We start from the raw sequence: 22,261 nt of genomic DNA, 5'->3' as shown, positions 1-22,261 counted from the left end.
TGTGATTGACAGGTGGATAAATGAAGCAGCAGCAGCAGCGGTCGTCTTGAAATGTGGTTTGGAGAATGTTGAACGGGCCTCAAACGACCTCGAAACACCACGAAACACAAACAGAAAACATGAGTGTGCTGTTGTCCACGAGCCGATCACTGTTCTGCAGCTCTGCAGGTGAGAATCTGGGGTGTAAAATTAAAGAAAACAGCCTCCTTTTCTTTACCGAACATGGTGAGATAAAGAGACACAGCTGGTGAAAACAGCTGGCGAAATAACCCCAATGATGTCATAGTGATGTCATCAGCGTCAGCTCAGCTCATAACTGAAAGTTTGCATTAAAAACTTGAGATGTGGAGTTTTGAAAGACGTGTGTTTACCAGGATCTAATGAAAGATGCTTGAATTGCATCATGGGAAATGTAGGATCCAGTGTTTTTTTGAGTAAAAGGGACTAAAAGTCAGGATATCTGAGCCTCTGCTGTTTCAGATTTGACCGTTCTTCTTTTAAACTGTCTCTCATGAGTCTCTGAACTTTATGAAAGAGTAATGCTGAATCACTCCAGTACACCTTTAAAACAATAATAACTAAATGTGTCATCTGTCCTTTAAATAATCAATATTTGACACCACGTGTTGATGCCGTTATGTGCATTTTGGCTCATGTACTTCCCACTTTCTGTTTAATCCACCATGCAGAGGGAACAGCTGCTGGGAAAAGACTAAAACTTACAAAATAGGTCAAGTTTGAGGAAAAACTGTGTTCCAAAAGAAATCAAAAACTGATGAAGACTGTACGGTACGGTCTAAAGCTCCGAAAGAAGCTTGTAAGAGAACCTTGAGTTGGGATTGTTTTGTCAAAGCACTTATATGAACTTTAAAAGATATATAAAGCTTTTATTATCTTTAATCAGGAGGATATTAGCAGGATATCTGCAGGTCTGGAAAAGTCTTTGAAAGTATTGTTCAGTTCCCTCAAAAAAGGTCTTAAAAGATGTTAAAAAGTCTTAAATTTCTCATATAAAGGTCTTGAATATTTCCTGCTGTAGACATTAAATTAGTTGTATGTTGTTTTTTTTTTTTGTATGTGTTTGCTGTCAGGAGATGTTCTGCATCTATAATCTATAAGTGAGACAGTCGATTCTGCTGCTGGAAGCTGTTTAATCCTTTTTAGATCTTCAGTTCAGTCAGAACCATCAGACCTGCAGCAAACACTGTCACTACTGCAGCTACAGCAGGAAGTTCATCTACTCACTGTGGTTGTGAAGATGAAGATGTTAGTGAAAACTTAAAGTCCTCCTCCACTCAAAAAAAGTGTTTTTCTTCTTGTTCTTTCAGTTGAATATTTGAGCTTCACTGTGCAGAATGATGTATGTGCAGATAAACAGGAGGGCCTACGAGCAGGATTAGTGACATCACAACTAGTCTGGAGCCAATCGTGATCCAGTATGCAACTTAGACAAGTGTGATGTGGAAACCTGAAGCCTCCAGTTCACTGAGAATGGACGTTACAGTGAAGGAGGAGACATCTTTACCTTTTACCTTACCTTTTTGTTTTGTTGAATCCACCCATCAATGTTCTGCCACTTATCTGGGTCCAGGTCATGCTTATTGATTGTTTATGTTACTAGGAATCATTGTTACAGCTGTGAAACACTGACAAAAATATGGAATAAATGTCAATAAATGAATGCACTCAGAGCAGGTGTTGCAGACGTTATTGTCTCTGCTGGTTTTCTCTGACTGGTAAGACTTTAATGTGGAGTTAAAAAGGTCTTTAAAAGTCTGCAGAAACCCTGATTACACTTCATATCAGCCTAAAAACTGGACACACACACACACAAACACACACAAACACACACACCTGGTCAGTTCCCAGTCCTGCTTGTTTCTAAAGAGTAAAGAAACGTCACCTCTGGCAGCTGCAGCAGCAGCTTAACTCAAACACATTTACAGGAGCTATTCTGTCCTCCCGCCTATGAATGAATGATGACAGCTACATACATACACCCACCTACTCAGTCTCAGGTGTTGAATAATGTATCAGCCGGGTCACATGGTGTCATGTCTGAATGATTAACACCGCCGTCTCCTCTCGTCACCATTTCCTGCAGGTCTGCAGAGGACGAGGACTCGACCCAACACTTCTTCTTCTTCTTCTTCTTCTTCTTCTTCTTCTTTTGGGAAACACAACAAGTGAGTGTATCCGCTGTCTGCTCAGGTGTGCATCTTTAAACTGCATGATGGGTGTTTTTGTCAGCATTTGTTTATATTTCAGTCACAAGTAGGTGACTGTCTAATCTTTACTCTCCTGAATCCGAACCTGTTGATGTTTATCAGCTGTTTATCAGCTCAGGTGTTGCTTGAACTCGTCTGCTGATGCAGTAATTTCATGTTTTTTGGAAGTTGGTGCAGGTCTGCGTTTGGTTCAGTTTTGGTTCCTTTCCGTTGTGAAAGTGGATCCTTCTCGGTCTTCATTAATGTTTCAGAGAGAGAGTCTCGCTCTAGTGAGTGAGGAGAACAGCTGATGGTATCCCATCATCACCTGCTGGCTCACATCATCGAGGTCAGACAGGTAAAACACCGACCTGTCAGCACTGATGCAGTTAAACTGTTTAGTGATGAACTGGTACAAGATACTGGTTTCTACACTGTAAGAAAAAAAACAGCAGCTGGGCACCAATAAAATTAAAAAAAATTGTTTTTTACAATTTTACAATTTTTTTTTGTAAAATAACAGAAAATAACCATTTCATAAAAAATACAGTAATAATTCTGTAGTAGTAATTTTGTGTATTTTTTAATTTTTGTAACTTTTGTATTTTATAAGTTTGATTACATGTAATAACATCTAAAATCTTGTATATTTAATCAATATTTAATGTAATAAAATGATTTATCATCAATCAAATGTGAAAACACCGCTGTAAAACAGATGATCAGGTTTATAATCGCATCAATCTACTTAATTTAATTTATCATATTAAGTGTAATACGAGTTACATGTTTTTCATGTTATTTTACATCAGTCATGTTAATTCACTGTATATCTCCGTAGTTTTATTGACATTTTCATATACTTTTGAATACAGGAAAAATCAGGAAAAATAGAGTTTTTTTTTTTTTACAGTGTATAAGAATACCTTAAAAGACTTTCTCTCTACCTGCCTGCCATGCAAATACTTTGAGTTATTGTCTTTTTATATGATGAAGTTTTGACATATTTCTGTGTCTGTCCAATACAGTGGAATTTGTGAATTTGTGGAGCTCACAGCACTGAAAAAGATAACTGGAGCTGCTTTCTATACCGATGAAATAGTCGCTTTTCTTTCTTTTAACTTGAATATTTAATAATTTAATTTAACTTAAATTAGCATTTCTACCAAAACATTACATATGTTGAGCTTCAGAACTTGTGTTGGTTGACTCCAAGGATGTTGGATATCACCTGTCATATTCCAAAACCAGGATATCTGCAGGTCTTACAAAGTCTTAAAAAGCATTGCATTTAGTTTTCCTCTATAAAAGTCTTAAATATTTCCTCTTTCTTACTGATACTGAAACAGGTTAGTTTAGGTTAAAAAGGTTTTCAAATTCACCGATTTAATTTGGTGAAAACTGCAGATAATTGACTGTTTAATTCAATATTTGTGACAAAAATATTACAGCTGTCTGTCACCCATAAAGACCAATTAGTGCTTGATTGGTACACTTAATTTCCTCTTACTACAGTGCAGAGTTTTAGTGATCAAATATGGTCTAAATGTTGTTTCACATCATTCACATCAATTTAATGAATATTAACAGACTCTATCAGCTCCTGGCAGCGTCTGTGTGAACACTATGAGCATCAATATTGGGCTTCAAAACCCCTAAACATGATTTAATTCTAAATACAGAACTTTCAGGCTTTCAGGCTGCTTCAGTAAAGAATCCTAACAGATGTTCCTCTTCTGCTTTTCAGAGCCTCCGTTGGGGTTTTTCTTCTTTCAATCAAGGCAGCAGAGAGAGAGAGAGGAGAGCTGATGAAGAGGCTGATGATGAGAGTGAAAGAATGATCCAGGCAGTGACTGAGGACGCAGACACACTCTCATAAACAGGTAATAAACAGGTGCAGCGATGGCGGCGTGGCTGGGCCGGGTGTCCTGGGGCGACGCCTGGTACAACATGTACTCCCGGCTGCTACGCACCAAACCTGTGGGCTCCATGGCTCAGAGCGCTGACGACCTCACCGAGCTGGGGGAGGGCTCGGCGCTTGGACTCGCCAAGGTCCTGACCACTGTGGACCTGGTGTCGCTCGGGGTGGGCAGCTGCGTCGGCACGGGGATGTATGTGGTCGCCGGGCTGGTTGCCAAGGCGATGGCCGGGCCGGGGGTCATCCTGTCCTTCATCATTGCAGCTGTGGCCTCCATACTGTCAGGTGAGACTCTGAGATGTTATGTGATGTTTGTTTGTGTAGCAGCTCGATGGAGAGAAACATTAAACATTTACTCAACTGTCCAGAAGAAGAACTGAGATGTTCTGGCTCCAAGAGTCCAATAATGAGTCTATAAGTCTGGTGAAAATCAATCTCAGAACCCATCAGCCACCTGCCTGACGATGATTTAACCTCTAGCCAACATTTCAGGGCTTCCAGTGTATCCAGCAGATATCTAAATAACAGGTAACGGACATCCGGGCCAAGACTTCCTCTTCCGTGTTGTTGTTTGCAGTCTGATTAGCGACTTGAGACGCTCCAGACGACATTTCGACTAATTAATTTAGCTAGATATATGCATATGAATTCATATAAATTAAAAAAAAAGCTGATTAGGTGGAAATCACCTGAGTGTAAAGATCATAGACTGTACCGCTCTGGCCGTCGCCATCTTGGCAGTGCGTGACTCTGCCTAACTCCCAGCCAATCAAAAATGGGCAAAGAGGCGGGCCGATGAAGCTGAAACAAGCCAAATAGCGGCTGGCGGACCTGTCACTCAAAGCAGCCATGTCCTTCATTATGCATAACTTTACGGCTTAATAAAATTTAAACGAGTGAGTTATAAAAAAATTCACCCCCCGTACAGTTGTCATGAAAGAGGAAATTAGCTACAGAGACCAAAACCGTTGTTTGTACCAGGCTGTAAACACGTTTATTTCTGTTGTAAAGTTGGACATTTTAACATGGGGGTCTATGGGGATTGACTCGCTTTTGGAGCCTCAAGTGGTCATTCAAGGAACTGCAGTTTTTGACACTTCCTGTTGGCTTCATTTTACATCCCAGGAGGTTACAGCTTGGTAAAGATACTTTTGAAAATGATGCCCTGGTACTTTACTGGAGTACTTTCACTAAAATACTCCATTAATTTAGTGAAAATACCAAGTGGTTAAAATGAGCCTGTAGCAATAGTTCAACCAAAATTATCCACCAAATTATATAACAATGCAAATCATCCATCAGTACTACTATAGCACAGCATAAAGAAAATATAATACATAATAACTACGATAAATCAGCACCCAGTTTACCAACGGTTGTTTTTTCTCTCAGGGTTTCATGCAGTCTGCTCTTAAAAAACGTGTAATACAGTGTACTTGTGTGTGTTTAAAGGCGTTTGCTACGCAGAGTTTGGCGTCCGGGTCCCCAAGACGACCGGCTCGGCCTACACCTACAGCTACGTGACGGTCGGGGAGTTTGTGGCGTTTTTCATTGGCTGGAACTTGATCCTGGAGTATCTGATTGGCACGGCGGCGGGGGCGTCGGCTCTCAGCAGCATGTTCGACTCTCTGGCCAATCACAGCATCAGTAACTACATGATAACACACCTGGGCACGCTCAGAGGACTCGGTTAGTACGATAAGTGTGTTTGTCATTTTTTCAGCACATTAAAGAGCAAATTAACAAATCTAGATGTTTAGAAATGAACGTCGAAAACCAGAACAGATTTGTTTTTGTTCTAAAGAGAAAAATACTCGACTTTCTTTAGAAACAGACGTATAACTGCCATTATACACAGTAATAAACACAATCAACTGATAATATAATAAAGTGATTGTAAATATAATTTACTGACTCTTTAATTGTGTGTTTTGTTACTAAAGCATCAGGAAGCATTTGAAAGTGGACTAATTTACATTTATTTACATAAATACAGTTTTCAGTTCAGTTTTATTTCAGTAGGCCTATTATGTGATACAACTGAGTTTACATAGAACCACAACCAGCATTAGCAGGAAAGAAATCTGAGATTTTGAGAATAAACATTAAGAGATAAAGTTGTAATTTTACAAGAAAAGGTCTCGGTAATATGAGAATAAAGTTGTGATTTTGATATTTGAGAATAAATGTACCATGAATAATATGACTTTATACTCAAATTAACTCTTATAACTCATCTGAATTATATATATATATATATGAATTATATGAAATATAAAGTAAAAGTAACAGCAACAACTGCAGCTGATTCCAGTTTATCCACAAAAACTTTCTGTGTTTTGGGTACCACTCTCAAATAAAATACACTTTATAAAATGTTTTTAAGTTGTAACAACTTTTGGTCTTGTAGTAAAAAAATACTCTATCCTTTTACTTACTTCCCCTTAAATGGTCAGTTTGACCACTTTAATTTTGGAAGAGAGTAGCAGAGCATCAGCGTCAACGTCAGTGTATTAAAAACTAAAAAAAAACATAACTTATTAAAATGTATACCTGGAGAAATAACAGGAAGATAGGAAACAGGGACAGGAAAGGGATTTTTTGCAACCTGGCAACTGAAAAGCTGTCTTATTAATCATATGACAGATCTGTAAATAACTACAAAATCATTTTTAACCAAAGTAAAAACATTGAAATAAAAAAAATATAGATTTTTCTTGGCAAATGGGAGGACTTGTTAATTAAAGTTTCATACTCAGAGGTAATGTGTACCTTTTAAAACCTTTTATAAATTACACTTTGTTAAAAAATGGCAGCCATTTTTGACTTGAACATGATTTAAGATGTGTTTCAAGACTTGGAACTGACTTTAAACCAGAGAAATGTTTAATCTTCCTGCTCCGAACTGCAACAAGAAGTAACTTGAAAAATGTTCAAAAGCTGCACGTCCCTCGCTTATTCTTACGAACCTAAACAGTCTACGATGCTTTATATGAAAGACAAGTTAAAGAACAAAAATGAAATGTTCATGAATCCTGGTTTCAGTCTGGACGTCAATCTGATATTTTGATTTGTTGCCTCCGGTGAACGTACCTGACAGCAGCGTCTCATCTGACGCCATCTTAACTACAACATGTGAGAGGTGTTTCTCATCCTTTCAGTGTTTCTAAGCTCATGTTTAAGTTCTGCTGCGTCTCTGTGTGTCTCAGGTAAAGGTGAGGACACCTACCCCGACCTGCTGGCCCTGTTCATCGCCCTGCTGGTCACAGTCGTCGTCGCCCTCGGCGTGCGTAACTCGGTTGGCTTCAACAACGTCCTGAACGTGGTCAACATGGTGGTCTGGGTCTTCATGATCATCGCCGGGCTGTTTTTCCTCTCCGCCAGTAACTGGGAAGCCGGCAGGTTCCTGCCCTACGGTTGGTCAGGGGTGAGATGCTCCGCCTCTCTGGTTGAACGTGATTGGTTCAAATTAAACTTCAGGTTGGATAAAATGACCAAAAAGTCACCCAGAGAATGAAATGAAGGCGCAGTCCCAACAGTTCTAGTGTCAGATGTAACAGATCGTTTAAAGCATAAACTTCAGTGACGTGTTGTTCTTGTTCAGGTGATGAAAGGCGCAGCGACCTGCTTCTACGCCTTCATCGGTTTCGACATCATTGCGACGACAGGAGAGGAGGCCAAGAACCCCAACACCTCCATCCCGTACGCCATCACCGCCTCGCTGGTCACCTGCCTCACCGCCTACGTGTCGGTCAGTGATGTGCATGTGAAACAATTAATTGATTAGATAATAATCGACAAACAATTATCAACAATTTGAATAAAACAATTAAACGTTTAAGTCATTTTGCTTGCAGACGTTCCAAATGTTTTCTGGTTGCAGCTTCTGTGTGAAGATTTCCTACATGTTCTTTGTTTTATATCATTGTAAATGTAATATTTTTGGGGTTTGGTCTGTTTAGACAAGCAAGCTGTTTTAAGACGTTTCCCTGGAGACTGAGATATTGTGATGGGCAGTTAATAATGAAAGTAAGTTGCAGCCCTAATTTTAACATGAAGGAAAAAGTCTAAAATACAGTTATCGTATTTTTCCAAACATTTATCATCTCCTTAGATAATCCAATATTGGTTTTCAGCTGACATTTATATTTTTTTGATGGAAATTTATATTGTTCAATGTTCTTGTCAATACTGGAAAATGTATTCAAGTTGTTTTCTAAAAAGATCTTCAGAAGCGAGTGTGTGTCTCCTCCAAAACTTGTTTGACTCATCTGTGACACTAAAATTCTCCTTTGAAACCAATTTTAACCAAATGCTTAGTGTGTAAGCAACTACTTAAAGGGGACCTTATCTTATTCTGAGCAGTGGAACCTGTCTTTTCCTCTAGCTCAGTGATGAATATTTGGCACGACCCCCTTTTTATGAAAACCACATCTTAAAAAACATGGACTTCTGTGATGTTACACATCAGTTTCTGAAAAAAAAGGTAAAGCCTCACCATTGTCTCATTTGTTTGTTTGGAGCTAGAAAATACAAATTTGGCCAAAGACGGAAGAGCATGCGTTAAACTGTCAATGTAACGAACACGACCCCGAACATATTCAACCACAGTCTGAGTCTTGTTGAGCAGCATCTAGTGGTCGTTGGAGGAACTGCATGTTAAAGGACTTAAAAAGATGAGAACCTGCTAATCTGAAATCAAACTTATTTCAGTGTCTTTATCAATATTTGAGCTTTTCTTTACCAGCTCGAGTAGAGAAGGACACACAGTATTGTACTAGTGACAATGGCTGAACACTTCCGTTACTCTTCTTCTTCCTCTCCTCTGTACAGGTGAGTGTGATCCTGACTCTCATGGTTCCCTACAACCTGATCGACGGCTCGGCTCCTCTCATGGAGATGTTCGCGGTGCACGGCTTCCTGTGGGGGAAGTACACCGTGGCCGTGGGCTCCATAGCGGGACTCACCGTCTCTCTGCTGGGCTCCTTGTTCCCCATGCCGAGGGTCATCTACGCCATGGCCCGAGACGGACTGCTGTTCAAGTGAGAGCCATACAAACACACACGGATTCAGAATTAGTTCTTATTGACCTCCTAAAAAGGTTAACGCCATGATGAATGTGTCTGCAGGTTCCTGTCACATGTGTCTGCCCTCACACACACTCCGACGGTGGCGTGCGTGGTGTCGGGGTGCTTTGCGGCCATCCTCGCTCTGCTGGTGAGCCTGAGGGACCTGATCGAGATGATGTCCATCGGCACCCTGCTGGCCTACACTCTGGTCAGTGTGTGCGTGCTTTTACTGCGCTACCAGCCCGACGAACACGCCGACACACACCAGTTCAGCTCCGGCGAGGGCGTGGACGGCCTGAAGCACCGGGACGACGGCGCCGTTCCCACCAAAGACGACCAGATGCTGATCGGAGACGCTGACGGTTCGTCCTCCTACCACGCCGGCGGCAGCGAGGGAGACGGAGACGACTCAGAGTTCCACACGGGCCACGCCTCACTGCTGAAAAGGCTTCTGGGAGGTCATTACTACACCCTGCGACTGCGGCTGGGAATGCCCGATGCGTCGGCCCGGCCCACCCCCGCAACCGGCCGCATAGTGACCCGCTGCACCCTCCTCCTCTTCATCATGTCCTTCCTCCTCTGGTCCACCATCATATTCGGTGTTGAGCAGGGAACGGGGGCTGGGGCGGTGGTTTCAGCCCTGATGGCCACACTGATGGCGGGATCCTTGGCGAAGCTTTTGATCATGATTTTACAGCAGCCAGAGAGTGGGCGGAGCCTGCCCTACATGGCGCCATGCGTGCCCTTTGTTCCCGCGGCAGCCATATTGGTCAACAGCTACCTCATGCTCAAACTGTCTCCCCTCACCTGGGCCAGATTCACCATCTGGTGCATCATAGGTGAGTTGCATTGAAACAGGTCTGATTATTGATCAGTAAAAGACAGCAATAAATAATGTACAAGAAAGTGTCCTGATATAAGAAAATAATGAACAAAGCGGAGACAACTGTTATTTTCTATAATGGTACGTCTCAGAGTGCGTTACAGCCAATAATCAAAGGAAAACATTAACACTGTGTTTGTAGTCAGTTTAACTCATTGTTAGCTTAGCTTCACCAGTGAGAGTTAAGATCTGTGCTGTTGCTATGGTTACCTGCAGTTTATTATACCTTCTGCACTGATCAGTGATGGTAGTTAAACTGTTGACCAGGACTATCACTTGACAGCCAATCAGAAACAAGTATTTTCTCGTTTCCTTTGTATAAATGTAGTTATTTGCAGTTTTTTTTTATACAGTACTGTGCAAATGTTTTAGCCATTAAAAATAAAGAGAAGACACTTTAAGAATAATGCATGAATAGTTTTAGTATGACAAGCATGACAATTAACTTGATACAAAGTTCAGTAAACAGCAGAAACATAAAGTGAATCAATCAATCAATAAACAGCAGCAGTTCTTCTCAGTGTTTCAGGTACTCGGCAGGTCGGTTGTTCCTGCATCTTGGAGAAGTTGCCACAGTTCTTCTTCTGTCTCTTCATGTTAATCCCAGACTGGACTCCTTGTTCTTCTTGTAGCTGAAGATAGATCTTTATGACTCTGGCTGGATGTTTGGGCTCGTTGTCGTGCTTCAGATGATCAGACGCCTCCATGATGCTGCTGCATTATTGAGAAGAATCTAAACATCTAAAGAGCCTAAAACTTTTGCACAGTTCTGTACTTTGAATCCCTTTTTGAGCTGAAATTGAGCCAAATCTCAGGGAGATTCATTCATTTAAGGAAAAGGACGTTCTCAGGAATAAATGATCTCAAGATGTAAATTGTTCCGTGAATTTGTGATAACATGCAACACATGTTTTGGTGCTAAACATATATTATGTATCAGAGGTAAGTTAAGCCACCAGCAGTTACATTCACAAACCAATGCTGTGGCAATGTAATGTAATATTAGAAATATTTATTGTATGTGATCAGACCAGTTACATTTCATCTGTAAAGTTTATTTAGATTTCACATTTTTAGCTGAAGATGTGTTTTTATTTTTGACAGATTCAACTTCAGCCTGTGATTGTTTGTTCATGAATGGGACTGAAAGATGAGAGATTACATTACTTCAGTATACGACCTTTACAAGGAAAATCTATCTGGAGCATCAACATCTGTTAGTCAGATGGTTTCAGCCGCTTTAAGAGTTGCACCGGTGCTTATTTCACATCCTCACATCCTTTAAGACGTCTTCCTGTTGGTTTTAGTGCTCCGTCAGCAAAGGTTGAGATAACAAGACTCCTTCAGGTCGAGACGTTTGCTGTCGTTCGCTCCCGACACAGTAAACATTTAATCCTTTGTTAGAGTGTTTTCCTGTCAGTCAACACTGTGTTAAACTGCACAGGAAATATTACAAATAGGGCTACAACTAATTATTTTCATTATTGATTAATCTGCTGATGCTTTAATCAATTAATCAATCAATCATTTTGTCTATGTAGTGTCAGAAAGTAGAGAAATGTCTTATTTTGTTTGACCAACCCAATGATATTCAGCTTACTGTACTGATCATCACATGTGAGTATCTGAAACCAGTAAATCTTTCAGCATATTTGCTTAAAAATTGACTAAAACAATTATTTGATCATTAAAATAGTTGCTCAACTAATTGATTAATTAAGTAATTGTTGCAGCTTTGATTATAAACTCACATAACATGTTGGTTCACAGTGTTGGCATAGTCATATTTGCATTTTTTAAAAAGAGAAAGACATAGAAAGTGTCAAATTAAGAGTAGCTCTAGATGGTTTTTAGGGGGCAGAGAGTAGAACATACTGTACCTACTGTACATATGAAGCTGTGCATCCAGACTTGTTACATCTGCAGTTGGTTGGCAGATGAAAACAGAGTAAAACCCTTAAGACTTCCCAGCTGGACGGTCTCTGAGCCTGACGTCTCTACCTACGCTCCAACCGTCTGAGTCTGATGCTTTAAACATGTCTGTCTGTCCTCAGGTCTGTTGATCTACTGTTGCTATGGAGTGTGGCACAGCACGCTAGAGCTCAACGCCCGGGAGGAGCAGGCACACGCCAGCTCCTACCAGCGCTATGACGACCACCTCGACGACACCTTCTCCCCCTGTGATGAACTTTACCCCCAGGAGCAGGACGAGAGACCCTATCAGGGCTGGTCTGCCCCGGAAGAGAGGGGCAGCCACGGCCAGCGGCAGGAGAACCAGTATGAGGAACAAGAGGGAGAGCAATATGAGGATAACAGTGACCAGTATGGATACCAGTCTGGTCCAGCGGGTCAGTACACGACCAGAGGTTACAGGTCCAGGGGAAGGACCAATCATGGCTTTGAAGAGGAGGATTAAATACAGGATGTTTTGCTGCCCTAAATGGACAAAATCAAAGAATCAAAGAATGAATAAAACTTTGAAAGCGCCTTTTATGTGAGACACTAAATCAAAAACTCTCCAAGACAAGTGAAGTCATATCATAAGATTTTATTCTAATATCTACCAGGGAACCTCTCCCTTCAGTGTGGAAACCTGGCTTTGATCTCATGGGAGGAGAGAGGAGAGTGGATACGATGGGCACCTCCCATCACAGATGTTTCACTGAATGAGGCTCAAAGCAGCTGCAGAAGCTTCAGTACATTCTGGTGTCTGCAACCACCTCGCATGACCAACAACAACCTCTCTTACCCGTTTCTTACAGTACTGTCGGCCTTCATTTCCTCATGCAACATTCATGCACATATCAGTGTCCCAGTACGAAAGGTCATCCTGTGAAGTGACATTTTAGCAGTGGTGGAAGAAGTATTCAGATCCTTTACTTAAGTAGAAGTACTAGTACAACAATGTAAAAATACTCCATCACAAGTAAAAGTCCTGCATGAAAAATCCTCCTATTATGAGCTTGATGTAGTTAAAGTATTGCAGTAAAAGTACATAAGTATTATGAGCTTGATGTAGTTAAAGTATTGCAGTAAAAGTAGTGGTTTGGTCCCTCTGACTGATATATTATTATATATGACATCATTAGATTATTAATAGTGAAGCATCAGTGTTAGAGCAGCATGTTACTGTTGTAGCTGCTGGAGGTGGAGCTAGTTTACACTACTTTATATACAGTTAGCTAGTTTAGTCCAGTGGTTCCCAACCTAGGGGTCGGGCCCCTCCAAAGGGTCAGCAGATAAATCTGAGGGGTGGTGAGATGATTAATGGGAGAGGAAAGAAGAAAAAACAAAGTTCTGATACACAAATCTGTTTTCAGTTTTTGGACTTTTTCTCTAATCTTTGATTTTTGCTGAAATATTGGATCATTTGAACATTTATTGAAATGAAAGCATGTGAGAAGTTTAGAGGGAAAAATCACTATTTGGTGGAGCTGTTAACAACTCATAGACATGTGAAATGTGACCCCGACTACACACTGCTTTTTGTAAGACGTCAAAAGACAAAAAGGTTGGAAACCACTGGTTTCATCTTTAACAATGTGTTGTATTTTAAAAGCTTGTTATATTATCCATTGTGTCAAATCTTCATCTGAAAAGTAACTAAAGCTGTCAAATAAATGTAGTGGAGTAGAAAGTACAATATTTCCCTCTGAAATGTAGTGGAGTGGAAATATAAATTGTACTTAAATACAGTACTTGAGTAAATGTACTTAGTTATTTTCCACCACTGCAAATCTTGGGACAGTCATGAATTGATTGTCTTCACTTTCAACAATCTCCACTGACATCGAAAACACAACCAACCTCAGTCTTTACAGTTTTTCTGAACTGCTGTTGGCTTCTGATGACGTGTGGCGTTCCTGAGAGGTGTCCGACTCCTTCCTTATTTTATCCCCTGTAGCTCCTTTATTCATTCTCAGTGGATATTTTCCATATATAAAAAGAAATTGCTGTTAGTTGGCAGACAGCAGAAATGCTCCAGAGGTAGAAATAATCTCATTGATTAAGTTGAACCTCAGTGGAGCCAAAGAACCATTGTTTTTACTGGTAAACCTGAGTGGAAAAGGTAGAAATTCACAATCCTCCCAGTTTTCCAGTAACAGACATGAAAATATTGGCTTCTTCTTCTCTTGTTTTATCTTTTTCACTGAGTTTCTGTCCATTATTACTTTACCACAAACAACTTTTTTTATTACTGATTATCGTGACCAATAAGACGACTTTTATCTCGGAGCCTCTGGCGTGACTGACCCAGCTGGTATTTTCTTCTGCAGGTTATGGATTTTAAATGAATGTTTTCCTCTCTGCTTCCTTTGGCCCGTTTTTCCTCCGTCTCATGTTTTGTGGACTCTCAGAGACCCTGAATGCCACATATTGATTTTTGCTGTTTCTCTGGTTTTGTTTGTTTGCTTTGTTTACGGTCGTGACGGTGCGCTGGCATTTCTATGGCCGTCTGACGTCTCTATGGTAACCCTCTGAAAGTGACCTTTGTGTTTGTATTTATCCTGTTTGGTTGAATGATATTTAACTTCCCTTAAACTTCTGCAGCAACAAAATTCTGTTAATGTGTGAAAATGAGAATCAGAATGTGTGTTTTGGTTTTTTCTTTGCGTTACTGGAATAAATGTGAGTGAACTGAATAATGAGTCTTTCTCAGTAAAAAGTTATTTAAACTTTTATTATTTGTGGCACCAGCCAAAAAAAAACATATAATACAGGTGCATAATATAGTTGATACATGTTGGTTATAGTGTGAATTTGTGGAGGTTTCTGTCTAAAACTGCAAAAATTATAGTTATTGGTACACAAGACAGTATATTTGCATTGGATTAAATAAGAGCAATTAACCTCAATCTTTGTTCAACAAATAACTTGAATCATCTGAACTTTAATATTTTGGAAAAGCGTCAAGAAAAGAACAGTCGGCTGTTCAGACACCAGCTGTCACTTAACTATTTAACACCTGTCGACACCCACAAGAAAGAGTTTATGTTCAAATCATGTAAAAGCAAAGAACTGCACGATATACAGAAATGAAATAAAAAGGGAAATTAATGATTGAAACTAAAATGAAGAAAATGAAGAGACAATAAAAGATTATAATCAGAAATCTGAAGCATAACATGAAAAGTGAACATATGTTTTGAATGTGAACAGATCAGATGAGAGGTTTTGCTCTTCGGCCATCGATATACAGAAAATGAAGCATAATGATTACACACACACACACACACACACACACAGAGTTTGAGTTGACACACATGTTCAACATGTTAGTTGTAGAAACGTCTCTCAGAGGCAGAACTGTTGTTGTGTCGTTGTTCAGTCTGATCAGTTGAGTTAAATCAATTTGGCCAAAACCAAAGAATCAGCAGTTCAAAGAAAGAGTCCAACGAACAAACACAAGTCTTTTATAGTGATACTTTTTTTGAACTTGGTACGTGCATTATGCATACTGTAAATAATGCAGTATGTAAAGAGTGCAAGACTGACAAAAACTTCCTACTTGACTTTTGCACGTTACCAAACAAACTGCAAGTGCTTGAAATGGAAACATTGACCTTCAGACAGTGGTGCAAACTCACTTTGCACTGTGACGCAATGGAGTTTCCTCAACAGGATACTGATTTTTTTCAAATATTACTACAATACTCACATGACACATGTACGTTGAAGAGTTATTGGTCTCCACTCGATATGTGTAACTGAACTTTAATTTGCATTTTTACACAGAATCAGGACTTTAAACTCACTGAGATAGTTCACAAGCCATCTGCTCGATTCAACACGACTCTCACGCCACTCAAACCACTTACTCACACTGCGCTCTCGACACTTCCTGTACATACCAAACTGCTACCTACATCCTGAAAAGACCTCTTGGAGGTTTTGGTCACCAGATATTGGTGAGAATCACTGCTGCAGTTGATAGTTACGATAGTTACTACAAATGTGCACAACTCTTATTTAAGGGTGAAACTTGACACCAAAAAGACTTGAAAGTTTCAATTAATTTAGAGGTTCAGTAAATTGGTGAGGCACTATGTTGTTACACCAGAAAGTATCAGAGCAAAGTCTGTTTGCATGGTGCTAGCTAGCTTTTAGCTACATTGATAGCTTGTGTGCTATCAAGTTAGTTTGGCAACTAAAAACAAAAAGTACATATAAGAAAACACTGTAGTTGGTATCACGACCGACTGCAAAACACACTTCAACTCAATGAAACGTCATTTCCTGCATATTTGACTCTATTTTATGAGGTAAACTCTGCAAATATGTGTTTTTAATGGTTGACAAAGTTGAACTTAATGGTGCAATCTGAAGGATTTAGTTGCATCTAGTGGTGAGGTTGCAGATTGCAACCCTTCCAAGCATGTAAAGAATCTACGGTGGCTGCGCAACTCGCGAAAAACACTAAAGACCCTCTCTAGACCATTCTGGGCTACTGTAGAAACATGGTGCTACATAGTGGCCTCTGTGATACAAAGGGCTCATTCTAAGGTAACAAAAACACAATGATTCTTAGTTTCAGGTGATTATACACTAATTAAAACATATTTATGAATATTATATTCTATTTCAGCCAAGTCTGTTCCACTAGATGCCACTAAATTCACCACACTGGTCCATTATGACAAACACGTGGATGAGCTTTGCTTCTATTCATTTGAATTAAGTGCACAGTGTCATTTGATTATAAGGTAATAAGATTTTGTTTTGTTTGGTGACAATTTGATATCCCAAAAACTTTACTTTTGTCAGAAAATCTGGTTCTTTGGCTCCATCCAGTGAGATTTAATTCAACCAATAAGATCCTTTTAGCACCAAGAGAAGGTTTCTGTAACCGTGTGACTCCAGACGCCAAACCTCTACATCATAAACAAGCATCAGCTAAATATTCAAACTGTAAAAAGATTAATGCACAGACTTGTTTAGGATCATGTACAGTCTATGAAATGAATTACAGACACCTTCCCATCATCCCTAGCGAGCCACACCTTCACACATGTGCGCTCTTGGCGTGGTTGGCGGGGGGGTCGAACGGCATGGCCGTGCCTCGCTGTCTGGAGTAGTAGAAGCTGTTCTCTCTGCTCGGAGACCCGGGGTCGGTGCCGTGACAACACAGGATCATGGAGCCGCCCAGGAGACAGAGAGCGGAGCCGACCCAGCCGGCGTACAGAGAGAAGCCGAATGACATCAGACCCTCGGATTGGTGAACGCCGATGGGGAACCAGACTGTCGACACGATGCCGCACAGAGCTGGAAAACACATGAAGGTGGAGGAGTTAGAGAGATAGATGATACCTCCTCATCCAGTTTCATTTAGAAAATGTAAAAATATGGAAAAGGTTTTTCTGAATGGAGTTCGTCCCTGAGGCTGCTGACAGGAAGCACCTGTCTGACATGTGAACCCGGGCAGGATGAGGCCTGAGCGTGACCCTCCTTCCATCCTGCGACAGCTGGGAAAGACCCGAGTATCCCAAAGTCATATCGACTTTGTCCTAAAACCAAAACTATCCTCTCAAATCAAAACTACTGTTTCCTGAAATCTCAACCTCTGTCTTCTAAAACTAGTCAGTAGTGTTTCCCAAATGTACAACTAATGTTTGATGAATTCATCTACCCCGAGACTATAACTCTAAATTTACTCTCATGTGTTTTAAACCTGCAATAACAAATTGTTTTATCCACTAGTGTCCATCAGAAACAAGCTGTGAACAACTCTGACACATCATCAGCTTTAAGTTGATATGTTGAGCTTGTTAGCAAACAGTTGCTTATTTCCACATCCAGCAGTTACGGAGCAACATTATCATTCATGTGGAGTCGTGTTTCTGTCCACCTGGTGAATGTAAGTCCAATATTCACTCTCTTTTAGCTCTGTTTTTACTCTCTACCAACTCCTGAGGGAAATATCTGGCTCTTTAGCTGCTAAATGCTCCACTATGTTCACCAGCTAGTCTAAAGCTAACTGTGTCTGTTTGGTGCTGAGCAGGTAGTGTACAGCGGCTTTTTACAGCTTTTTCTCTGAAAACCACGCTATGAGAGCACTGAGAGTGAACCAGAACAGTAAAGTTGCAGCCGGACAGATAAACAATGAGCTGAAACTCACTATAAAGCTCCGTAAAGCCGAGAGGAGCTGCAGAGTCACTGATAATTCTCTGTAGATTCATCACTACGAACCAAAGACATTACACACTGACAGATCAGACATTGGTTTCCTGATTATAGCCACTTTGAAGTATAATTTAAAACCACTATATGTGTGCATTTTTTATGTGACTGCAGCATCTTTAAAGAGCAACTTAACATCAGCTGAAAATATTGTTTTAGTGGTTTAACGTCTCATCTTGCTGCAGTGAAATCTTACCTTTCAGCCTGGTGTTAAGTTACACTTTTTATTACTCTGTTTATCTATTTATCTAATATCTTGTTGACATTGTTTACAGAATAACTAGACAATCACAGCACAAAAAAAATTTTCCCTAATGGCCTTAAATATAAAACTGTTGACAGGATACCTCTAATTAATTATTACTCTTTATATAATTAATTTTATATATCAAGAACATTTTGTGGCATTGTGTCTTTTTAATACAACCACAGGGTGCCAAAGACATACATTTTTAATGGCTTTCAGACTGGTGTCTGTGGATTTTAACTGCTTTACAAAACCTTAAATGCATTAAAACTGTAATTCTCTGAGAAGAAAGAATCATTAGACATGTGACCTTCTGATCAATATCTAGTCCCACAAAAACACAAGATCTGACTATTAATAGCATGCAATAGGTTGTATAGGTGCTATACTTTTATTTATACAGTATTATTGGCTTGTTTTGCTCTTATTTAACACCCTATTTTAAAGTTTTTATAAAAATTCAGTGTGCAACATGCATTCGCTGTTTGTTTCAGGCTTTAGAAACTGCAGAGAATTCAGAGAAAAGATTGAAATTCAGGAAAAAAATGTTTCTTTTATGAAATACAATGATCTTATATGCTTTTAATGGTCTTTTAATTATCTTAACACTCAGTGAGTATTAACTCGATGTCATATTTTGATGTTTATTTCACACAGTTTTTGTTTTACACCGTGTTTCTGTGCTGTTGCTATGCCGCCATGTTGGCCCTGAAATCTCTGAAATAACAAGTTTAACCTAATCTATTGATTTAGTTGTACTGTATTAAATCAGTGTAGCTTTGTCTGTCTGTGTGTGTGTGTGTGTGTGTGTGTGTGTGTGTGTGTGTAGCAGGTACTCATGTTGAAAGTCCCCCATAACGTAAATCATTCATTTTAGGGTGAAAACTTGGTTTAAGGTCAAGGTAAGGTTAGGATAAGTCTCCAGGAAATGAATGTAAGTCTCTGTCATGTCCTCTGAAGTGATGGAAACATGACTGTGTGTGTGTGTGTGTGTGTGTGTGTGTCGGGGGGAGGAAGAGGGTCTCTCCTCACCCATGAGGATTATGAGGACGCCTCCCACTCGGGCTCGGCGCAGCTTGATGGCAGACGTGTCGTTCTGCAGCCGGACGAAGGGCATCCCCATGAGCACCAGCAGCATCGCAGGGAGACCGAGAAGACACGCGCACACCATCAGAGCACGAGACGTCTGGATGTAGGCTGAGAGAGAGAGAGAGAGAGAGAGAGAGAGACGGGGGAGAGAGAGAGAGAGAGAGAGAGAGAGAGACAGATCTTTAGAAACTGTCCGATCTATGTGGGGAGGAAAGTCAATGTGCAGTAAAAGCTGCAAAATATATGAAGTCCTGTCATAATCTGAGAGAAATAAGCTCTGTAGTAAATGTTTCTGTGTGATTACATCTGTAAAAAATACCTTTTATTATATTATATTTACTATTATTGTTTATATTTACATGTTATTGTAAAATTATTAATCATCTGTCAATGTTTAGAATTTTCTGTACTGCTTTGGCAACGTAGATTTCTGATCTGTCAATAAAGCTTATTTGAATTTGAATTTGAGAGAGAGAGAGAGACAGAGAGAGAGAAGGAGAGAGAGAGAGAGAGAGGGAGAGAGAGAAGGAGAGAGAGAGAGAGAAGGAGAGAGAGAGAGAGAGGGAGGTTTTATAACTGGAGCATCTGTTTAGTTTAAAATTTTCAACACAGTTCACCTCTGGCACCCTCTCTGTCAGACAGTTATAGTCAGGAATGCACACACACACACACACACACACACACACACACACAGCATCACTGAACTGAACCCATTGATCCATTGATTGATCTAAACCACACATACATTGAGCATCGTCCGCTTTCTCTCTTGAGTCTGACTTTGTTCTATTTTTAGATCATATTCTGTATTCAACCTTTTATTCCCTCTGTACTGTTATCAGCTGTTTTTAATATCTGTATTATCTTCTTTATCTTCTGATGATTTCACCTCTTTTTATCTGTAGTTTTCTATTGTTTATTGTATTTTTTTTCTTTTTAAATATCTTTTTTGTTTGTTTTTAATACCTTTCTCTGTAAAGCACTTTGAGCTGCATTTTATGTTATGAAAGGTTCTATATAAATAAGGTTTATTATAATAATAATTATTATTATTATTGATCCTGTAATCATCTTGTATATTTCCTAAATTATTATATTTATTATCATCCCTATATGGCACATGATCCCATATTGTAAATAGACCTTATTTATTTATTGTAAACACCACAAAAATGTACAGTAAACATATCCAGACACAAGACACGACTATTTCTGACCAGTTTATATCTGATTTTAATGATTATGTATCTGATTTTAGTGACTTTTAGTGACTTTTATTGGCGTCTCATCTGTCATATATGTTGGATGATATTTTGCTTCCATGTCTGCTGAGTGTGAAGTGGGAGGGACCGAAAAAAAAGGCGCCTTTTCTTTCTGAATACTTAATACTGACAAAGCTATTTTTACCATATTTTAAACACTTTTTAAGTGCTGATATGCAGATGAATTTAAAGTATTTCTGAATGTATTTTCTGGAATGAAAGATCAGCAGGTTGAGGATTATAATCAAGGCGCTCAGTTCATGACTTTTTGGCACAAAAAGAGAAATTATGTGAATATATTTTTGTTTTTCTGATTTGTCCAAAACAGTTTGAACTTCACTCAAATTATCACCATCTGTGTGTTTCAAATATAAATCTTCTTAAATGTGAATATTTTCTGGTTTCTTTAGTTCTCTGTGACAGTAAACTGAACATATTTGGGTTTTGGACAAAACAAGACATTTTAAGTTGCATCTAATCGATTAATCGAGAACACACATAAACATACTTATGTATAATATGTATAATGGTTTAAAATTAAGACCAATTCACACAAACGGAATTATAATTTTTAAACATTACAGTAATTTATATGTGTGATAATAAACTTTGAAACGCAGCAAGATAATTCATAAAACATTTAAATATTCATCCCTGCACCCCCTCTCACCGGGCAGGGTGAGGATCTGGTTGAGGGCCACGCAGTGGTAGAGCGCCGGGGAGATGACGCACTCGGCCCAGAGGCCCCGGGAGCCGAGCTCGTCCATGCGGATGCAGGTGGCCACCGTGTAGTCGCAGGTCCGGACCCAGTCGTTGGTGGCCGTGGCGATGATGACCCCGACCCAGCCCGCGCAGCTCGCCGCGCTGCCGGTGATCTGCCTGCACATGTGCGCCATGGAGCGCCTTTACGCACAGAAATCACTTCGCTCTTCAAATTCGGATTGTTGTAATATTTGTCCTTTTATATCTGCAGTTGTATGAATTTAAAAGTGGAGTTTAGAGTTCCAGAAACTGAAAAACAAGAATATTTTCTGCGTTTGGAAAAGATTAAAAACGCAAAACTTAATGAACATACGTGTTTTTTTCTCTTCCAAGTTAATAAAAAACACAGAGATGAACAGCGATATTCCGATAGATCTGTACAGTCCTCACTTTCTATAAATATAAAGATTCTTCTCTGCTTCTAATGTGATAAAAATATTTTAAATCCTTTTAAAAAAAAGGTGGAAATTACATAGAAATCCTTCTGTCCCGTCAGTACGCAACAGGCTGGTTCGCAGAAAAATGCCTAGAATAAGATTTATCATGGGGTGTGGTGAACAACAACACACTGTAACCCTCAGTCAGAACTTTAAGCCAATCAGAGGGCATGTGAGATCCTAACCTAAACCAGATATGGAGAGATGAG

At 39.7% G+C, this 22,261-nt stretch overlaps 2 protein-coding genes across 3 annotated transcripts; one reads left to right on the top strand and one right to left on the bottom strand.

Moving 5' to 3' along the window:
* The first annotated feature begins 3,491 nt into the window (after positions 1–3,491).
* Positions 3,492–12,977, top strand: slc7a14b (solute carrier family 7 member 14b). 2 transcript variants are annotated; one of them, XM_042399431.1, is made up of 7 exons: positions 3,492–4,410; positions 5,578–5,814; positions 7,335–7,552; positions 7,730–7,876; positions 8,959–9,167; positions 9,255–10,033; positions 12,132–12,977. In XM_042399431.1, the coding sequence occupies exons 1-7, from the start codon at positions 4,110–4,112 to the stop codon at positions 12,491–12,493; spliced, it is 2,253 nt and encodes a 750-aa protein (XP_042255365.1). In that variant the 5' UTR covers positions 3,492–4,109; the 3' UTR covers positions 12,494–12,977. The 2 variants fall into 2 exon arrangements, with proteins under 2 accessions (XP_042255365.1, XP_042255366.1); XM_042399432.1 differs by lacking the exon at positions 5,578–5,814.
* A 3,686-nt stretch (positions 12,978–16,663) lies between these two features.
* cldn11b (claudin 11b) lies at positions 16,664–22,197 on the bottom strand. The gene is made up of 3 exons (XM_042399794.1): positions 21,524–22,197; positions 19,535–19,699; positions 16,664–17,340 (listed from the first exon to the last, which is right to left on the bottom strand). Exons 1-3 carry the CDS (start codon positions 21,747–21,749, stop codon positions 17,081–17,083), a joined length of 651 nt encoding a protein of 216 aa, XP_042255728.1. The 5' UTR covers positions 21,750–22,197; the 3' UTR covers positions 16,664–17,080.
* Between the last annotated feature and the right edge of the window lie 64 nt (positions 22,198–22,261).

The sequence above is a fragment of the Thunnus maccoyii genome, chromosome 21, assembly GCF_910596095.1.
Source record: "Thunnus maccoyii chromosome 21, fThuMac1.1, whole genome shotgun sequence".
Lineage (NCBI taxonomy): Eukaryota > Metazoa > Chordata > Actinopteri > Scombriformes > Scombridae > Thunnus > Thunnus maccoyii.
The sequence above is the reverse complement of the archived record's forward strand: the minus strand, read 5'-3'. Positions and strand labels throughout refer to the sequence as shown.

Bases quoted from the DNA above. Each gene is read 5' to 3' on its own strand.
- cldn11b (XM_042399794.1), bottom strand. From the start codon at position 21,749: ATGGCGCACATGTGCAGGCAGATCACCGGCAGCGCGGCGAGCTGCGCG. The intron at 19,700-21,523 runs GTGAGAGGGGGT...TCTCTCTCTCAG, and splicing joins CCAGATCCTCACCCTGCCCG to CCTACATCCAGACGTCTCGT. The intron at 17,341-19,534 runs GTGAGGAGAGAC...TGTGTTTTCCAG, and splicing joins CGTCCTCATAATCCTCATGG to CTCTGTGCGGCATCGTGTCG.
- slc7a14b (XM_042399431.1), top strand. From the start codon at position 4,110: ATGGCGGCGTGGCTGGGCCGGGTGTCCTGGGGCGACGCCTGGTACAAC. The intron at 7,877-8,958 runs GTCAGTGATGTG...TCCTCTGTACAG, and splicing joins GCCTCACCGCCTACGTGTCG to GTGAGTGTGATCCTGACTCT. The intron at 9,168-9,254 runs GTGAGAGCCATA...ATGTGTCTGCAG, and splicing joins CGAGACGGACTGCTGTTCAA to GTTCCTGTCACATGTGTCTG.